The sequence below is a fragment of the Sceloporus occidentalis genome, unplaced genomic scaffold (genome assembly GCF_023333645.1).
Source record: "Sceloporus occidentalis isolate IW3139 unplaced genomic scaffold, rSceOcc1.0.p SCAF_2, whole genome shotgun sequence".
NCBI lineage: Eukaryota > Metazoa > Chordata > Lepidosauria > Squamata > Phrynosomatidae > Sceloporus > Sceloporus occidentalis.
In genome coordinates this window covers 67438642-67458372 of record NW_028316982.1, presented here as the reverse complement: position 1 = coordinate 67458372, position 19731 = coordinate 67438642, and the positions used below count along the sequence as shown (strand labels likewise).

General features: G+C 42.5%; 1 protein-coding gene across 3 annotated transcripts in view; it reads left to right on the top strand.

The window, feature by feature from the left end:
* The first annotated feature begins 1356 nt into the window (after nt 1-1356).
* The window catches only part of LOC149318492 (xaa-Pro aminopeptidase 1-like), a 58698-nt gene continuing 40323 nt past the window's right edge, over nt 1357-19731 (top strand). Inside the window, exons 1-3 of one of the 3 annotated variants that reach the window (XM_089509849.1) lie at nt 4986-5094; nt 12197-12308; nt 15139-15259. In XM_089509849.1, coding sequence (XP_089365975.1) covers nt 15143-15259 — 117 coding nt within the window. In that variant the 5' untranslated portion in view covers nt 4986-5094; nt 12197-12308; nt 15139-15142. Of the gene's footprint in view, nt 1414-4985; nt 5095-12196; nt 12309-15138; nt 15260-19731 lie in introns of those variants that run through there. The other 2 variants (XM_089509850.1, XM_089509848.1) reach the window with 2 other exon arrangements.

Genomic DNA, 19731 nt, shown 5'->3' with positions numbered 1-19731 from the left:
TTGTTAATTGAGGCCTGATACAGACAGGCCAAAATAAAGCTGCATCGAGTCACTTTGGAGGTATGCTGTTTAAATGATACATGTGTCCTAAGAGTCCAGAAGCTACACCAAAGCCATGCTCCAGACCTAAGGACAGAAGTGCAGCTTTGGTGCAGCTTCCAGACTCTTAGGATGCATGCATCATCGAAACAGCATACCTCCAAAGTGACTTGAAGCAGCTTTGTTTTGCCCTGTCTGTATAGGGCCAGAGATATACCTGTCTTCTTTAATTTTTTTTTTAAAATTGTATATTTTAAAATTGCTTTTACATCTATATATAATTTAAATATATTTAACTTTGTATGATTTAATGATGTAGACTTTTATCTGTATCTGTTTTAACTTTGTAAGCCACCTTGAGTACCAGGGTTGGGGGAAAAGCAGGAAAAAACAAACAAACATACCAAAATATGTGTGAGCACTAATTTCAGTGTGCTCAAACTAGGAGTTCTGGTGGTGCAGTGGTTAAATGCTGGTACTGCAGGGGTTGTGAGTTTGATTCAAGGCAGGGATCCAAGTCCAACCAGCCTTCCATACTTTTGTAGGTCAGTAAAATGAGTACCCAGCTTGTTGGGGGCAATTGGCTTACACATTGTAAATTGCTTAGGGAGTACCGGTACTAGTTCACTTATGAGTAGTATAGAAATGTACTTGCTATTGCTATAAAGAGCTAACATCAAGCATCTAACATTTCCCAGGATACTTCCCCCTCAGAATAGTTAAATATGACTTTAGTGTCACTTGAAAACAATAAAGTGTAACTTATAAGTGTCTGCAGTAACTAGTTATTGTACCTATCTATGTGTGTTACTAACTGATTTGACATTTTTGGAAATTTATGTTTCCAGAGATCCGTATCTTGGGCCCACTCAACAAGAAGCTTCATAAGTCATGTCACTAGTTCTCTGCTCACGGTTGGTTGCTAATAGTGTATTGAGTACAAGGATTGGGAGTTAATCCACAAACTCAAGACTTATAGCATTTTACAGTACAGTTCACATGCTGAGTAGAAGACAAAAAGTGTTTTGATACTTTTCTCTTTTCCATGTCTTCATGACAGGTGTCTACAGCTTTTTTAGGGTGGCTGATGTCTTATGGGGTGAGAATACATGACAACATTTTGTTGCTGGTTCCACTGGTATAGATCCAAGTAAGCAACTAAGAATCATCCAATCCGTTGTATTGCCCATCACCATGTATGGATGTGAGAACTGGACAGCAAAGAAAGTGGATAAAAAGAAGATCAACTCATTTAAGATGTGGTGATGGAGAAGAGTACTGAGGATACCATGGCCAGCCAGCAAGACAAACAAATGAATCCTTGAACAGATCAATCCTGATCTCTCCCTGGAAGCCAAGAGGAACAAATTGAGGGTATCATACTTTGGTCACATCATGAGAAGTCATGGCACGTTAGGGAAAAAAATGATAGGAAAGGCAGAAGGCAGTAGAAAGATAGGAAGACCATGTACCAGATGGATATCTCAATCAGGGAGAACATAGGCCTGAATCTACAAGACCTAAGCAGAGCAATGGAGAACAAGGGGTCTTGGAGATGTCTCATCCACAGGGTCACAATGAGTCGAGGTTGCCTTGAGAGCAGCTAAAAACAACAACAGCAACAACAAGCAATTATTAATTTCACTGAGACCAAAAGAGCAACAATTATAATTTACTGCAATTACAACCACCACACCCATATGAAGTGTATAATGCACTAATTTCCATATGTTGACTTAAAAGTAAGTCTCAGCTCAATTAGCTCTTTAAAGCAGGGGTGAAAATCCTTCAGCCTTCTGGAAGTTGGACTGCAATGCCCAGGAGCCTCTCCATTGGCAACTCTGGCTAGAAATGATGGGAGCTTCTTGAATCTTGAAGGCTACATGATTCTCTCTCCTGCTTTCATGTTTACCTGCATGTAAATAGAGAATTACAGGGGACTTTATCACAAGTGAGGAATTTCTCTTAATTTTGAATGAAAAGAAAGTGGGACCAGAACACATTTACGTGAATTCACTAGTTCAGCGAATTTACGTGAATGTGAATTGCATTCAAACTGGCTTCCCATTGCCTGAAAATAGCATGCCATTGCCCGAATTTGCGTGTGGTAGTCTATCACGCAACAACGTGAAACCTCATGATTGCACTTGGACTGACTTCCCATTGCCCACATTTGTGTGTGGTAGTCTATCACGCAACAACGTTAAACCCCATGATTGCGTTCGGATTGCCATTGGATTATACTTCCAATTTCCCTTGTCTGATAACATCCAGACATATGCTACTGATCTATTTCCAGTAGTAAACCACTTGCATTCCATCTTTGCCTGTGTTGTCAGTAGCGTAAGATATGGACTAAGGAACCCTAGGTACAAACATTTATTTAGTTGTGATGAACATTGACAAGGCCAGTCACTATCTCTCAGCCTAACCTACTTTGCAGGGTTTTGCAGATAAAAGTAACAACTCTATAATGTAATTATCACCTAACCTCCCTGATTACGGAGGTGCTGCAATCTATTCCTGGTTGAGAGGATGGCAACCAGGAGCAGGTCTTTTAAAAAAGTGGTACTTTGCTCCTGGAAGCCCCATCTACAAATACTGGATGGAGAGTGTGGGTGTTGTAGTCCAAAACATCTGGAGGGCCTGAAATCTGTCTGTCCTGAAATCATTTGCTAGATGCACTGATACTTTTTTTTCAATGTCAGATAAAGATGTCTGTATTCTCCCTGGCTTTAAATAGTGTTTTATTTTAATGCTATTGCCAATGAGTTAGGTCTCATCAATTGAATTGTTGTTGTTGTGTGCCTTCAAGTCATTCCTGATTTATGGCGACCTTATCATGGGGTTTTCTTGTTCTGAAGGGGGTTTGTCTGCCTTCCAGCCAAGATCACTCAGGGGGCTTCTATGGCTGAGTTGGGGGGGGGGGGTCAGGCTTCCCACTTGGCCATGGAAATTGATTGGGTAACCATGGGCAAGAGCAACTCTCCATTGAGCAAATCTTGCCAAGAAAACCCTGTCATAGGCTTATCATAGCATCGCTATAAGTCAGAAATGATTTGAAAGTATACAACTACAACATATTGCCCCTTTCTTATTAAAAATCTGTACTGAAAGAGTCCAGAGGAAGCTTGAAAACCTTCCAATTAAAAGCAATATCTCATCATGTCCATGCTGTCTTAAGGTGAAAACAGGCACATCTACCTGGGCATGTGCCATACTGAACACAACAGAGTTTAAGTCTAAGGTCCAAACATACTGTAGAAATAATCCAGTTTGAGACATTATTTGGAGAAATCTTTTGATATTTATTGTCCATACGCCTCAATCCATACCAAGTTGGAAAGGACTTCCAGGCACGCAACAACAACAACAAAGATACAACACACACTGAAGAAATAATCCAGTTTGAGACCGCTTTAACTGCCCTGGCTCATTGCTAGGGAATCCTGGGAACTGTAGTTTGGTGAGACATGTAGCCTTCTCTATGAGAGAGCTCTGGTGTCACAAGACACTACAATTCCCAGGATTCCCTAGCAGTGATGCAGGGCAGTTAAAGTGGCCTGAAACTGGATTATTTCTGCAGTGTGTTTTAGACCTATGGAAAATGCATAACATTGGACAGTATTTTTTTAAAAATGAAAATCAGAATACAGACTAGATCTTTATGAAAAAAACCTAAAACATGGCCTCTGCCTCTCTCCTCCCCTCACTGTCTGCTTAGTGTGTTGTGTGTGTGTGTGTTTTAAGAGAAAAGGTATTTATTTATTTATTTATTTATATAGTGCTGTAGATTTGCACAGTGCTGTACATAAAAACAATAAATATAAAAGAGTAAACCTGCCTATGGCGTACAATCTAAGAAATAATAGGATAATACATATAAAATACATAGCAACACAGGAAATGATTCAATAACACAGGCAACAAAAGAACATCAAATAGCAAGTGACAATCATGCAATGACTGGGAATGCTTCTCTGAACAGGATGGTCTTCAACTTTGTTTTGAAGCTGGTCAAAGAAGTGATGGCCCTTGCTCCGTCCAAAACACACTTCAGAAATAATCCAGTTTGAGGCTGCTTTAACTGCCCTGGCTCAGTGCTAGGGAATTCTGGGAACTGTAGTTTTTGTGGGCACCAGAGTGATCTCTGACAGAGAAGAGGCTATGGCGGGATACAGACCGCCGCTTTGCGGCGGTCTCCCGCCGGCGCCATTTGCTCCGCGAGGGAGCCGCAGCAGCCAAACCGCGCGGCTCCCGCGCGGAGCAAAAAAGAAGCTCCATTTCGGAGCTTCTTTTTGCGGCGCCTTTATGACGTCGCGAGGCGCCTGGCGCGGACTCGCGACGTCATAGGCGCCGCGACACGTACGGACGCTCAGCGTCCGATACGTAAACATGGCGGCGCCCATGTGGAAGGGGCGCCGCCATGTTGTACGTATTCTATACGTACTAGGGTTAGGGGGGTGCGGAAGCACCGCCCCTTCCTAACCCTAGTACGTATAGAAGACGTACTTTATGGCGGTCTGTATCCCGCCTAAGTGTCTCACAAAACTACAAAATCCAGGATTCCCTAGCATTGAGCCAGGACAGCTAAAGTGGTCTCTAAAATTAGCATACTCTTAGCTTATACCTTGTTTACACAGTTTCAACATCTCTATCCAATTCATTCATTTATTTCTCTTTGTTGCCTGTTTTTCAATAAACCATAATATGTTTCTGCATATAAGTTGAATTGCCAGGATGATAAGATGCAGCCTTTTCTGACTCCTTTGCCTATTGGGAACCATTCTGTCTTTCCATGTTTTGCCTTAAGAGTAGCCTCTTGTCTTGAGCCCAGATTCCTCATCAGGGCCTCACTGGACTACAAACCCCAAAATGCAACAGTCAAAGTGGAATGAGCAGCACTGTAAGACTGGCTCCTCCTCTGCTCCAGCCCCAGTGGCTGATGGTAGCTGGAGACGTCAGGGTTTCATGGCAGCCTCCAGGAAAGAGTGAAGCGGATGGTGCAGAGGAGGAGAAGGGGAGGAAAGGAAACACACAGACAGCCAGGACCAGGTGAGAGAACAGGTGCATTCCTCAAAGGGACAGAATGGATGCCTTGCATTTTCCAAGGGAGGTCTCTCTGTGTGTGTCTGGGTCTCCTCCTATAATATAGGACCTATATTGTCTGCTCTATTGGGCAGTGATTCATTGCTCATGGAAAAACCCATTGGGTGAGCTTGGGCAAGTCACACTCTCTCAGCCTCAGGGGATGGCAAGGGCAAAAACCCCTTTGGAGACACTTGCCAGGAAAGCCCCATGAAAGGGTTCACCTAAGGGTGGCCCTAAGTCACAAAGGCCATCTTCTGAGGCTGAGAGAGTGTGGCTTGACCACTGTCCACGTTTACTCAGTTCAAAAACCCTTTCTGTGGCCCCCATTGTTCAGTGTGTTGTTGTTGTTGTTGTTGTGTGTCTTCCAGTCCTTTCTGACTTATGGCAAACCTGTTATGGGGTTTTCTTAGCAAATTTCTTCAGAGGGGGGCATCCTCTGAGGCTGAGTGTGGTTTGCCCACTATGCATGTTTACTCAATTCACAAACTCATTCTGTGACCTCCATTGTTCAATGTGTTGTTGTTGTTGTGTGCGAGTCCTTTCTGACTTGAAGGCATCCAGCAACAACAATTCAAGTCAGAAAGGACTCGAAGACACAACAACAACAACAACAACAACACATTGAACAATGGGGCCCCACAGAATTCTAATAAATTTTTGAACAGTTTTTGGAGAAATCCTTTGATATTTATTGCCCATGTGCCTCAATTCATACCAAGGACTTAGAGGCACACAAAACAACAACAACAAAGGTCCAAAACACACTGTAGAAATAATCTAGTTTGCCCTGGCTCAGTGCTAGCGGATCCTAGACGCTGTAGTATTTGTGAGACATTGAGCCTTATCTGTCAGATAGCTCTGGGGCCACAATAAACCACAGTTCCCAGGATTCCCTAGCATTGAGCCAGGGCAGTGAAAGCAGTCTCAAACTGGATGATTTTTCCAGTGGGTTTTGAACCAAACTGAATAACAAGGGCCACAGGATAGTATATGTAAAGATCTGCCAAAAAAGCATGTTTTATTTGATGGAAGGAATCATAGAGTTGGAAGAGACCACAAGGGCCATCCAGTCCAACCCCATTCTGCCATGCAGGAAATCCTAATCAAAGCATCCCCAACAGATGGCCATCCAGCCTCTATTTAAAGATCTCCAAGGAGGGATACTCCACTACACTTCGAGGGAGTGTGTTCCCCTGTTGAACAGCCCTTACTGTCAGGAAGTTCCTCCTAATGTTGAGGTGGAATCTCTTTTCCTGTAGCTTGCAGCCTTTGCTCCGGGTCCTAGTCCCTGGAGCAGCAAAAAACAAGTTAGCTCCCTCCTCAATATGACATCCCTTCAAATATTTAAACAGGGCTATCATGTCACCTCTTAACCTTCTCTTCTCCAGGCTAAACATCCCCAGCTCCCTAAGTCATTCCTCATAGGGCATGGTTTCCAGACCCTTCACCATTTTGGTTGCCTTCCTTTGGACACGCTCCAGTTTCTCAATGTCCTTAAATTGTGGTGCCCAGAACTCGACACAATATTCCAGGTGGGGTCTGACCAGAGCAGAATAGAGTGGCACTATTACTTCCCTTGATCTAGACACTATAGTTCTATTGATGCAGCCTAAAATCACATTGGCCTTGGTAGCTGCCGCATCGCACTGTTGACTCATGTTCAATTTGTGATCTACTTGGACTCCTAGATCCCTTTCACACGTAGTCTCATTCATCCAGGTGTCACCCATCTATATCTATTCATTTCATTTTTCCACCCTAAGTGCAGTACCTTACATTTCTCTGTGTTGAAATTCATTTTGTTAGCTTTGGCCCAGCTTTCTAATCTATTAAGGTCATTTTGAATTTTGATCCTGTCCTCTGGGGTATTAGCTATTCCTCCTAATTTGGTGTCATCTGCACAATTTGATAAGTATGCTCCCAATTCTGTCATCCAAGTCATTGATAAAGATGTTGAATAGCACTGGGCCCAGGACAGAGCCCTATGGGACCCCACTGGTCACTTCTCTCCAGGATGAAAAGGAGCCATTGTTGAGCACCTTTTGGGTTTGGCCAGTCAACCAATTACAAATCCATGTAACAGTTGCCTTGTCTAGCCCACGTTTCACTAGCTTGTTTGTAAGAATGTCATGGAAAACCTTGTCAAAGGCCTTACTGAAATCAAGATATACTATATCCACAGCATTCCCTTCATCTACCAAGCTGGTAATTATTTTCAAAAAAAGAGTTTAGGTTTGTCTGGCATGACTTGTTTCTCTGAAACCCATGTTGACTTTTTGTGATTATGTTATTGCCTTCTAGATGTTCACAGACTCTCTGTTTAATGATCTGCTCCAGAATCTTTCCTGGTATTGATGTCAGACTAACTGGACAATAATTGTTGGGTTGCTTCTTTTCCCCCTTTTTGAAGATGGGAACAACATTTGCCCTCCTCCAGTCTGCTAGGACTTCTCCTTTACCCCTACACGTGCTCGCTATTTGAATTCCTCTTTGGTGATTTCCCCGTATTTCCATTTCTTATACATGTTCCGTTTAAAACTTAGCTCAGTTGAAAGTTCCTTAGTCATCCATCCTGGTTTCTTGAGACATCTCCCATTTTTCTTCCTCATTAGAACTGTTTGAAATTGTGCCTTCAGTATCTCCCTTTTAAGAAACTCCCATCCGTCTTGAACTCCCTTTTCTTTTAGTATTTCTGACCGTGCGGCAGAGCCAGGTTTACAGGAAAATGAAAGAAAAGTCCAAAGTCCTTGCTGTTTCTGGGAAGAGGCAACATTTCAGTTTCCTTTTCTTAAATGAAAGAAGCTAGTGTGCTGGGTGACCAGACATCCTCTTTTTCAAGGACATGTCCCTACATTTAAACATTCTTTTAAAAAAAAATTCAATATACATCTTAAAAATGTGCATATACAACAAGACAAAGAAAAAGTTATAAATATAGCCATACTAATAAAGTTGAACATATATGGAATAGTAATGCCATCCAACTGAAACAAATCAGGTAATTGGTGTTTTTGCGCTTTCTGTAGATTTGTATATTTTGTTATACATACATTACCCTATATTTCCACCTTCTGCCCAGGAGGAATTCCAAAGCCTCCATTTTGAGCATGGCAAAGAGACATGAATTTACATTTAAATGAATGTTTCCAGCTTTTATTTGGGAACCTTTGCAGTGAGGACATATCTGGTCACATTGCTGGAGTGTGAATGTGTGTCCAGTGTGATCTGTGTCTGATCCTGTGTATCTTCAGAAATAAATCCTAATCGGTTCAACCGAGGTTATTCCCTCAGCATGTATTAATTTTACATTAGATCTTTTCCTTAATGTGCTGGATGTTGATATTCTTGGATGTTGTTGTTGTGTGCCTTCAAATCCTTTCCAATTTATCGCATTCCTAAAGCATCTTATTCTAGCGGTTTGAGCGTTGGATTATAACTCTGGAGATCAGGGTTTGAATTCCTCACTCAGCCATGGCAACACACTGGGTGGCCCTGGGCAAGTCACTCTCTCACCTTCAGAGGATGGCCATTGCAAACTCCCTCTGAAGAAACTTGCCAAGAAAACCTCACAATAAATAGGTGTGGTGTAGTGATTTGAGTCCTGGAGTATGACTCTGGAGACCATGGTCTGAATCCCTGCTTGGCCATGGAAATCTACTTTGTTCAGCAGAACATTTGCACAATGGCCAGCTAGGTGATTATGAGAGGCTAGCAAGGAGGATTGCGCACTAGCAATTAGTATGGAGACTTAAGAACCACCATATTTCTGTTGGAAGGAATATATAGGCATCATGACTAAGTAGCTTTGGGCCCTTTATACACGGGCAACCAAGTACGTACTCCATATGTACTAGGGTTGCCTGGGGGCGCCTCTTTTAGACGCCTCCAACCCTAGTACGTACAGAGTACATACAAAATGGTGGCGCCCTGTCCACATGGGCACTGCCATTACGACAGCACGGCTGTGCCGCCGCCAAATGGAGCGATGTGGACGTGATGTCCTGGCGCCATGGAAGGGCGCCTGTGGCACCCTTTCCGCAGCGCTGGAAGGAGCTCCATTTTGGAGCTCCTTGGTTTTGTGTCGCTGGCGCAGCCTTTTCACAGCTGCACTAGTGACACAAAGGAGAAAGGGCCCGAGTGGCCCCTTTCTCCCTTTCCCTGCCACTGTTGGGGTGTCCTTGGGGCTTGAAGCTTGAAACCCCAAGGACACCCCTTTCTAGGCTGTGGGGAAGCGGTCTTTTGCCGCTGCCCTGCGGCCTGGAAAAGCAGCAGATCGGGGCCTCAGGACTGCTGCTGTGGCAGCTGAGGCCCCAATCTCTTGGGGAAAAGGGTGGGTGCAGGCCGCCCCAAAGGGGCAGTCTGTAAACTGCCATTGATAGCTTTTCATTCAATGCATTTTACTAATCCCTTTTGAAAGCTGTCTAGGTTGGAAACCATCAGCACCTCTTGAAGCAGTACATTCTGCTGTATGAATACTGTGCATAGAAGTACAGCTTCTTTTTGTCTGTCCTCAATCTCCTAGTATTCCACTTCACCGAATGATGAAACATAATGGAAAAAAAATCTCCCTATTTACTTTCTGTATGCTGTGCAGTTCCCTTACCCTCATTTTATTGCATTTAGTATTTTTGTTGAAAGCTACACGAAAAAGCAGCATATAAGTATCACACTAAACTAGTATTGGCTCCATGTATAATGGTTGGCATGCTGGACTAAGCCAAGGTTGTCCAGATTCAATTCCTCCTTTAATCATGCAGCTGACTTTGTGACATTGGGCCTGCTATTTTGCCTCAGTCCAATATGTGCTACAGGGCTCTTCTGAGGATAAAGCCTGTAAGACAGCAGGAGAATACATGCTTTGAATGCAAAAGCATAGTCTGGGAGAAAAATTGTGTTTGGCGCTTTACAGACCGCCCAAAAAGGGTGGTCTGCCGGCGCCTCCGTTTCTGCCGCCAGGAAGCCTCAGCTTCCCAACGGGGAGGGTTCCCGGTGGTGGAAAAAGAAGCTGCAACAAAGCGGCTTCTTTTTGCAGTGCGGTAATGATGCCACAAGAGGCCAATGGCGCACTTATGGCGTCATTTCTGCGCCACGATGTGCGGACGTTAAGCGTCTGCGATGTCAAAATGGCAGCACCCATGTGTATAGGGTGCCGCCATTTTGTACATACTAGGTACGTACTAGGGTTAGGGTGTCCGGAAGGGACGCCCTTTCATAACCCTAGTACGTACCTAGTACGTACTTTTTGCCCATGCAGAACGGGCCTTTGACTGTCTGTCCAGGATTTCAGTGTGGCCAACTCTGAGCTGCATAGTCCTGATACCTATCAAGATAAAAGTATGTGTGAAGCTTGTAAGCTATCTAGATCCTTTTGGAGGAAGGACATGGTAAAAGTGTACCAAGGGCAGGGAGTAGTACATGATGTGGGTGGGGGGGAGTTAAGTCATTGCATTTGTGAGCCTTTACCTTTGACATACAGTGAGCTTGTCATAAGGTTTACTTGACGAGATTTGTTCAGAGGTTGTTTGCCACTGATGCCTTCTTATATGTATTTTGTGTGTCTTCAAGTCATTTCCAACGTATGGCAACCCTATCATGGTTTGGGTTTTTTTGGTATGGTTTTCTCAGAGGAGATTTGCCTTTGCCTTCTTCTGGGGCTGAGAGAGCGTGAATTGTCCAAGATCACCCAGTGGCTTTTCTGGGATAATGTGACTTGGCCAGGGTCACCAAGTGGGTTTCCATGGCTGAGTGGAGATTTGAACCCTCATCTCCCAGAGTCCTAGTCCTACACTCAGTCATCATATCACAGGAAAAAGAAAGCTGAATTATCAGGTAGTCACTTATTAAAAAAAAAAAGGTCAGAGACTCATAGGTGCGTTACAGACCGCCGAAAAGTGGCGCCCTGTACCCGCCCTTTTCCCCGGGGTATCGGGGCCTCAGTGGGTAGAACGGCAGCCGCTGAGGCCCCGATCCACCGCTTTCCAGGCCGCGGGGAAGCGGCAAACGGCCGCTTCCCCGCAGCCTGGAAAGGGGTGTCCTTGGGGCTTCAAACCCCAAGGACACCCCGCAGCGGCGGGGAGGAGGAGAAAGGGGCCGCTTGGCCCCTTTCTCCCTTGCATTGCTGGGCGCAGCTGTCTGAAGGCTGCGCCCAGCGCGCAAAGCAGCACCGCAAACCAAGAAGGAGCTCCGAAACAGAGCTCCTTCCTGCTCCGCGCAAAGGGCGCACTAAGCGCCCTCGCATGGAGTGACGACATCACGTCCGTGCCGCCCTGTATAGAGGTGGCGCGGTCGTGACGTCGTCATGGCTGCCCCCATGTAGATGGGGCGCCGCCATTTTGTACGGACTTAGTCCGTACTAGGGTTAGGGGGGTGCAGAAGCACCGCACCTTCCTAACCCTAGTATGGACTGACTCCATACTAAGGCCCGTCTGTAACGGGCCATAGAGTTGGAAGAGACCTCAAGGGCCATCCAGTCCAACTCCTTGCCATGCAGGAACACAGAACCAAAGCACCCCCGACAGATAAACATCCAGCTTTTGCTTAAAAACCTCCAAAAAATGAGACTCCATGGCACTCTGAGGAAGCATGTTCCAAGTCAATACATGGCAAAGTTTAGCATCCGAAAGGAAAACTTCTTCCTGGACTTGCAGTTTCTGATTAAGCCATGGAGTCTTCTGTGTCCACCCTTTGCAAGTGTCACCCAATTATGTTTTTCACTTATTAGGCAGGCCAATATTAAACTTTATATTGACTACAAATGGCCCTGATCCTTACTAGTGTTGACCTTGTTTTTCAAAAGGATCAGAAACACCAACGTGGAAGTACCCTGTTTGTCTTCACAGCCTTGTAACATGGGATGGAGTTTAAAGTTGCTTTGGACCTCCTTCCCAAGGAGACATTTGATCATAGTTTTCGAGTTCAGCCTATGTCATGCTGCCTTCTGCTATTGTGAATTGTCACAATTCTATCACTCCAACCATCTTTGCTCACAATTAACAATTGTGGAAAGAAAAAGGTTATTGTGGCCAAAGTCTTTGTACCTTTGAAGTTTTGCCCTTTGCTTTGTCAGGCACTGCTGAGTTAATGAAAAGCAAGAAAAGAGCAGAATAGTGTGTCTCTGTCATAGCCTGAGCAACCTGGGATTCAGAGGGGAAAGAAGTAACACAATAAAGGACGTGAGAGTAAGTAAAGATTTCTCCCTCAATAAAATGATACATAGCCATAAATGAGAAAACTAAAACTATTCTGGCTTGTTTCTTAACATGTTTACTGTGAGATAAATCCTATTGAACTCGGTGGGACTTTATTTTGTAGAAGGAGTCAAGTTCAAAGAAGCAGTATGGAAATGTTGCAGGAGAGAAAAGAAAAGAATGAGCTGTAGACTCCATGGCATCTGCAACTCTGTTAGAAATCCATGGTTCTTTTTTTTTTTTTTTAATGAAGTACTATAGTATCCTTCTAGTTTTCTTTACTGGAGTGTTGCTGTTAGTGGTGTTCAGTCTTAGTAATAAAGTACAGTTGGCCCTCCACATTTGCAGCTTTGACTTTTGTGGAATTGATTAATATGTTCTCTCCAGGAATGTCTAATTCCTCCTGTGTGACTGTTGGAAACTGACATAGAGTTGTGCTGGAGGACTTAGAGATTACTGGAGAAGACACTTCTCTAGGCATTTGTAGGTCCTCCGTAATGATTGTACGGTCAGCTTCTGCCAGATGTAGAACACAGAGTTGGACTGGAGGACCTAGAAATTCCTATAGAGGTGTTCTCTCAGGTTGTAATGTAGTGTTTTTTTGTTTGCGGTTTTCCAATTTTTATGGGGCCCTGTGCCCCTGACCCCAGCGAATGTGGAGGGCCAACTGTATCTTTGCCAATGGAAATTTCCCATAACATTAAGGATATAAGAAGCTGCTTTATAACAGGGCCGCTTCCCCAGTCCAATTCCATACTCTCTTTGCCCTCTGTGGCTGCCTTTCCTTTGGAACCAAACCCACAGTTAGGGGTTGACAATGGAGCATCACATTGTATCTGTTTGTGATACCTAGAATGCCACAAATAGATTTGTAACATGAATTACATTTTTAGAATTGTTATGAGTATATTAGTGGAAGAGATATATGTGACCTAATGGTACTTTTCAGATGATTCTGTTCTATGTGAAATGGTGCAACACTTCAGGATGTTAACCCTTTTGTTTTTCTCTTTGCTGAACATGGTTTAATTTCTAAAGGAAAACAGTCTTTCCAGTCTTTTCAGCACAGGGAGCTAAATAAAGCTGTCAGACTGAAAATAACAGTTTTTCTGCAATTGTGATATACCAGATTTACAGTGCACTTTGTACTGTTGTGTGTTGGGATAGAAATAAATGCCAGCTATATATTTAGCATCCCTATGGGTTCTGTGACTTGTCGTATTTGAAGTTCCAAAAATAGCTCTTGTATCTCTTATATGGCTTCCTGTTGAGTAATTACAGCCCCCAGGCCTTGTCAAGGCGTTGTTGTTGTTATTGTGTGTCTTCAAGTCATTTTTGACTTATGGTGACCCTAAGGTGAACCTATAACAGGGTTTATTTGGCAAGATTTATTCAGAGGTGAGTTTGCCTTTGCTTTCCTCTGAGGCTGAGAGAGTGTGACTTGCCTAAGGTTGCTCAGTGAGTTTCCATGGCTGAGTAGAGATTTGAATGTTGGTGTCCAGAGTTTTCATCCAGTGCTCAAACCACTATATTGTGCTAGCTCTCTGTCAAGGCTTTACCCATTTTAAATTTAATTAATTAATTATGCCTTCTAAATGCTAAATAGGTTAAAAATAATCCTTTTGAGTTTTTGCCCTCAGCACAGTGTCTCCAACTATCAGTTTAAAATATAATAATAATAATAAAAAAACCACTAATTTATTACACCAGTATCAATATTTCTTATTCAACACCAAGGTAAGGATTTTCCACAGTATTTCTGATTTCTATGTATGGTTGTGAAAGCTGGACAGCAGAGAAAGCTGATAGGAAGAGGATCAGCTCATTTTGAATCTGGTGCTGGAGGAGGGTTCTGTGGATATCATAGACTGCTAAAAAGACGAATGAATGAGTTCAAGAGCCAATCAAGCTTGAACTCTCCTTATAAGACAACATGACTAAACTGAGATTATTGTACATTGGAAATATCATGAAAAGATATTGATAAAAGGTTGATTTAGAGGATTCTCATTCATAAGATTGCCATATATCAAAGTCGACTTGATGGCAATTCACAACGACAAATCATTCCTGTTCTACAAAGAGTTCAAATTTGTCTTCTTCACTTTGTCCTTGCAACAGCACTTTGAGGTAGGTTAAGCTAAAATGCAGGTGACTGGTGCAAGGCTGAAGGAGGATTCAAACACAGTCTCCATAGTTTGGTCAACACTCTGTATCACTACACCTTGCTTGCTTGCTTGAATATTTAGTGGCTATGAGTTCAGAAGTAAAATGTTCCCTTTCCTTGGGGAACAATCACTGAGAAATCGGGCTTTGTAGGACCAACTGGTTGTTCCTCACAAGTGACTATAATAAGAAGATAGGAAGTAGTGACTGGTTATGGGAACATTCTCCATGATGGCACAAGCAGTAGCAGCAGCTTGTGAATTGTTTCTTTCCTGTCCTGTGTCCTTGTCTTTCCTTTCAAATGCCTCAAAGCATCTGTTACTCTCAGTGCTTCCCTTACATAGTACTTCCTTCAATCTGTCACTTATCAGCCATCTCTTTCCAAGCAATCCAAATCTAAATAAGTTGGTTAGGGTTTAGCACTTAAGCCAGAGTTCAGGCACCAAAGAGCAGATGGAACCAGGAAACATTATTCTAAGGTATGTCCACCTCCACCCCTATAGAATAAGGGATAGTGAGATACTATAGATCAAGTAGGGAAATTTTACTTGCAAATTCTGGTTGAAGAGTTTGAGTTTTCATTCTGGGCTTTGAAATATTTGGGTTTCAGATCCAGAGGACCTTAACATCCCCCCCCCCCCATTTTTATGTGTAGGAACATGGCTCCAAAGATTACTACAGGGCTGCTTCAACAGCTTCGGCAGGCAATGAAAAACTCCAGATATGTTCCAGAGCCAATCCAAGCTTACGTTGTACCTTCAGGAGATGCACATCAGGTATGGGCTTTGGTACAAAATGTCTTCTGCTAATAGAATGAATGTCCCCTTTGAAAAAAGCTAGGGGTGCAGATTCTAATCAGAAGTGACTTGTTCAGAGAGAGAGAGAGAGAGAGAGAGAGAGAGCTGTTGCTCCTAAGGTGAAAGTAAGTCAGGGCAAGGAGTAATAAACAGGACTGTCTTGATATAGACAGACATTTCTTAGTAGCAGTGTACAGGTGTACCTCAGTTATCTAAGTGGATGTGCCCCTGGGCTTTACTTCTTTGGTACCAGAGGTTGAAGTAGCATGGAAAGAATAGGGAATAGTTTCCTATATTGCAAAAATGAAGAGCAATGTGTTCCAGCAAGTGTTTTATTCAAAACTAACATTATCATATGTGAAATGAAACAACCAGGTCAGGTAAGCCTTCCATAAGTAAAAAAACAAACAAACAAAAAACAAAAACAAAACAAAACAAAAAACATTTTGAATCTTCTAGAGATCACTTGAAAGTTTTTGCCAAAATGCATCCTGGGATGATTTATTTTTCTTTCAATATTTCCACTTTTCTTATGACTTCCATGTTGGTGGTGAAACAAAGATCTATGCTTTTTCAACATGTTACACAGCTGGTGAGGCAACATTATCTGCTTTCCTCTTTTCTTCACACTTGCTCAGTAAGTGGAGGCAGTTGTTTACCTTGCCTGTTATATCTAAGCACATACAGTTAGAATAGAATCACCTCAAACAGAATCCCATTCTTTTCCAGGTCAAGCTTTATTGCATTGTTTACTGCTGATATACTGCTGCAAGCTGACAGATACAGTCTGTCTTTCTCTAGTCTCCTTCTCCATCCACCCAGTGTTAATGCTGCAAAAAACAGATAGATAGGACACAAGAAAGTGGAGAGGGGGTGTTGGGCTGGGCTCCTGTAAAAAGACAAAATACCCTAAAGGCACCAGGTTCTGTCTGATCTTGGAAGCTAAGCAGGGCCATCGCTGGTTAGTACTTGGATGGGAGTGCACCGACAAATGCTAGGTTCTGTAGGCTATATTTCAGAGGAGGGAACTGGCAAACCATCTCTGAGTATTTCTTGCCTAAGAAAACAGTATGAAATTCATGAGGCCACTACCAGTGACAGGTGACTGAAGGCACATGCACACAAAAAAGAGATTTGTCAGAGGCTTTGTTAGCTGAGGTACACCTGTGCTGCGTTTTGGTGTTGTAAAATACATGAAGGAGAATCAATTAGCAAATACATGATACATTTTCCTTTGAAGTACCAGGTAGGGAAGTGGGAAGTAGAAAGCTAAAGCAGTCCGGTTGCCTGTCATTGCTTTTGGAGGGAGGCAGTGAGAGGTGTAACAGATACATTTCAAAAAGAGTATAAACAGGTAGGAACATTACACACACACACACACACACACACACACGTGTAAGAGAGAGAGAACGAAAGGGAGAGATTTGAAAAGTTATTTTAACTATTTTTCTTAAACAACCCACTCCCCCACAATATTTTATTGGTTATTTTACCCAAAATATAGAACACAAAATGAAAAATACATATTCCATGTACAAATCACACAAATATACAAAAATAAACATATATGCAAAAATATATCAACAGGTTAATGTATCCAGTAACTTAAACAACCTAGTTTTTTTAAAAGAGTGAAGACAGAAAGGGAATTAGAAATGGAAAAGTGGGAACAGGAATGGGAAAGAAGGCAATGGTTAAAGAAAACTTATGGTTTAATTGTTTAACCCTTAATTGTAAAATCTTAATGACAAATAAAAATGTGTGTGCTCCTTCTTCTTATTATTCTTTTTCTGATTTAGCTGAGAGGAGGAGTTTGCTAGCTGCTTCTTCAAATCTCAAGTAATCATAATTTAGTGCTAGTCAGACTGCACATAGTTAAACTGAAATTTGTATCCACAATATGTAATTATGTCTATCAACAATTACATATTTTTTATATTCACAGATATATGTGTACAGTACATCAGTACCTCTCCTAATGGATATATATTCCATAAAGTCCCGTAAAGTATACTTTGCATTTTCATATCGCAGGAGTGGGAGAGATGAGCCAGGCAGTATTACTACTAGTGTATTCTGTTTGGGGACTTCCCCTAGACATCCCTGCTTTCTAACTCTGTTCATTTAAATGCAATTATAGTTGATTTGCACACCTGCATCAGCACTGGAACTCTAAACTGCAGAAATAATGCAGTTTGACACCACTTTAACTGCCATGGAATTTCATGCTATGAGATTCTGGGATTTGTAGTTTTGTGAGCTATTTATCCTTCTCTATCAGAGCAGTCTGGTGCCACAACAAACTACAAATCCCTGGATTCTGTAGCATGAGCCATGGCAGTTAGAGTGGTGCCAGACTGGATTACTTCTGCAGTGTGGATGTAGTTTTAGTTCTTTCTGTTTTCCAGTGGTGACCATAAAAAGGTATGGTCATTATATGTTTTTAAATGAATATATAAAAAAGGGAAGGCCTTTTAAGGTCTACGATCAGCCTGCTTATGTGTGAAATTATGTTTTAATGTTAAACTATACCCTCAGAGGTGTCTTGGGCACATTATTTGGGGGCAACATTTTAAAAGTGGTTGGTGTGATCTTCTGGACCGGGGGGGGGCATGAATGGTCCCTGTACCCCTAGAAGATGTCTGTGTCTGATGTATGGAAAGGAGAACTCCCCAAAGCAGCATTGTGTAAATTGGACCTCAGTGGGGTAGCGATTCTTTTCCTTTAATTTGCTTATGGTCTGCCAATCTATACAGCTACGATAGTTTGTGTGTGTGTATGTGTGTGTAAATAAATAAATAAATATAGAACTGATTTCCTTAACCTCTCTGTGCAAAGAATACTGCCTCATTTTGTCACTACAGTGCCTTCTTCATCTTAGGCAAAGGGACAACATATGCATAGACATTAGTTTTACTCACAGGTGCTGGAAAGAAGGTTTCTTCTTTTATTGTTTTTGCAGCTGATATATGTTGTTTTTTTCCCTTGCCCAAAGCATCAGTTTCTCTGCAGCTCTGGTTACTTGGCAAGGCTTTTAACATGTTTCTGTGAATTCTGGAATAGCACCTGTGAGATTCTTTACTTCCTTTGAGGAATGCAGTGGTGCAGACACATTGTGCTATGCTTTTCCTGCTAGGCCAGTTAATCAGGTTATTTGTGTGCAGAGAGGCAAATGGACCTAAAAGCTGATTGTTATGTATCCGCTAGGTTTCTTACTTTCCATGATCATAGCAAAACCTATCCTCTATTAACATGGCTGAAGCCTTGGTTGCTCCTGTATAGGCTTTTGTCAGATCCTGTGTGGATAGAAGTTCAGACTTAGATCACGAAGTCTTGAGTTCAGATTCTCACTTGGCCATCAAGCTCACATGGAAGCCTTGGGCCAGTCATTAGTTCCCAGTCTAACCTACCTTTTAGGTTTATTGTGATGATAAAAGGATGGAGCTGGCAGTGGGATCCCCCCTGAACTCCTTGGAGGAAAGTTGGGATAAAAATGTAATACCCTATAATGAATGAAGTAAATAAAAGGGATGATTTTTTTAAAACAACAACAGCACAGTTTTATATGGTTTCAGTTAACTGTCAGGTGGATTTAGAAGGGGTTGGAAGCTGCGTGGGGGGCAGCTTCCAATAATCTCATGGGCATACTTCTGGGAAGCCCAAATTTTCCACTGTAGTCTCTCTCAAAATGGTGACGGGTAATGACTTAAGTTACTCCCTGCTGCCATTTTGAGACAGTTTGTAGAGGAAAATATAGGTTTTGAGGGTAGAATAGGCACCTGGGGTGCCTGTGGGTGCCGAGCGAGGGATAGTTTTGTGTGTTTTCACATGTTTCAGCATATTTTGGGGGCAACAATTGCCCAACAATCTTACTGAGAGTTAAATCATAATAGTTTGGGGGGGCTTTGAAGATCTGCTGGGGAGTTTCAGGAGCCACAAAAATGAGATCCCAGAGTCACATGTATCCCAGAGGCCGCAATTCTGACTGTTATCAGGTAACACCAAAAGTTAACTGATGCATTGTAAGCAGATCTATATTTCTCTGTCTTCTCAATTTGCCTAAGGTCTTTATGGATGGTGATTTAATTTTGCCATGAACATTGAAAATTGGTTGTTCAGCAATACTAACTATGACTAATGCTAACCACGATTAATGCTAACCAGGAATCCATCCATACACTAGATAGTTATAGCACTATGGATCCACTTCAGCTGCCATAGCTGCATCTTATGTAGTCTTGGGGTTTGCAGTTTGGTGAGGCACAAGAGCTCTCTGGCTGGGAATTCTAAACCCACTCCTGAAACTGCCAATCCAGGATTGTATAGGATATTGCTATGGAAGTTATAGCAGGATTATAGTGCTACAGTGCTTGTATGAAAGGGCCATAGAACTCTCATCTGAAATGGAGATTCTAGCTGATTTACAAGCCCTGGTTAAGAATGTAATTGGT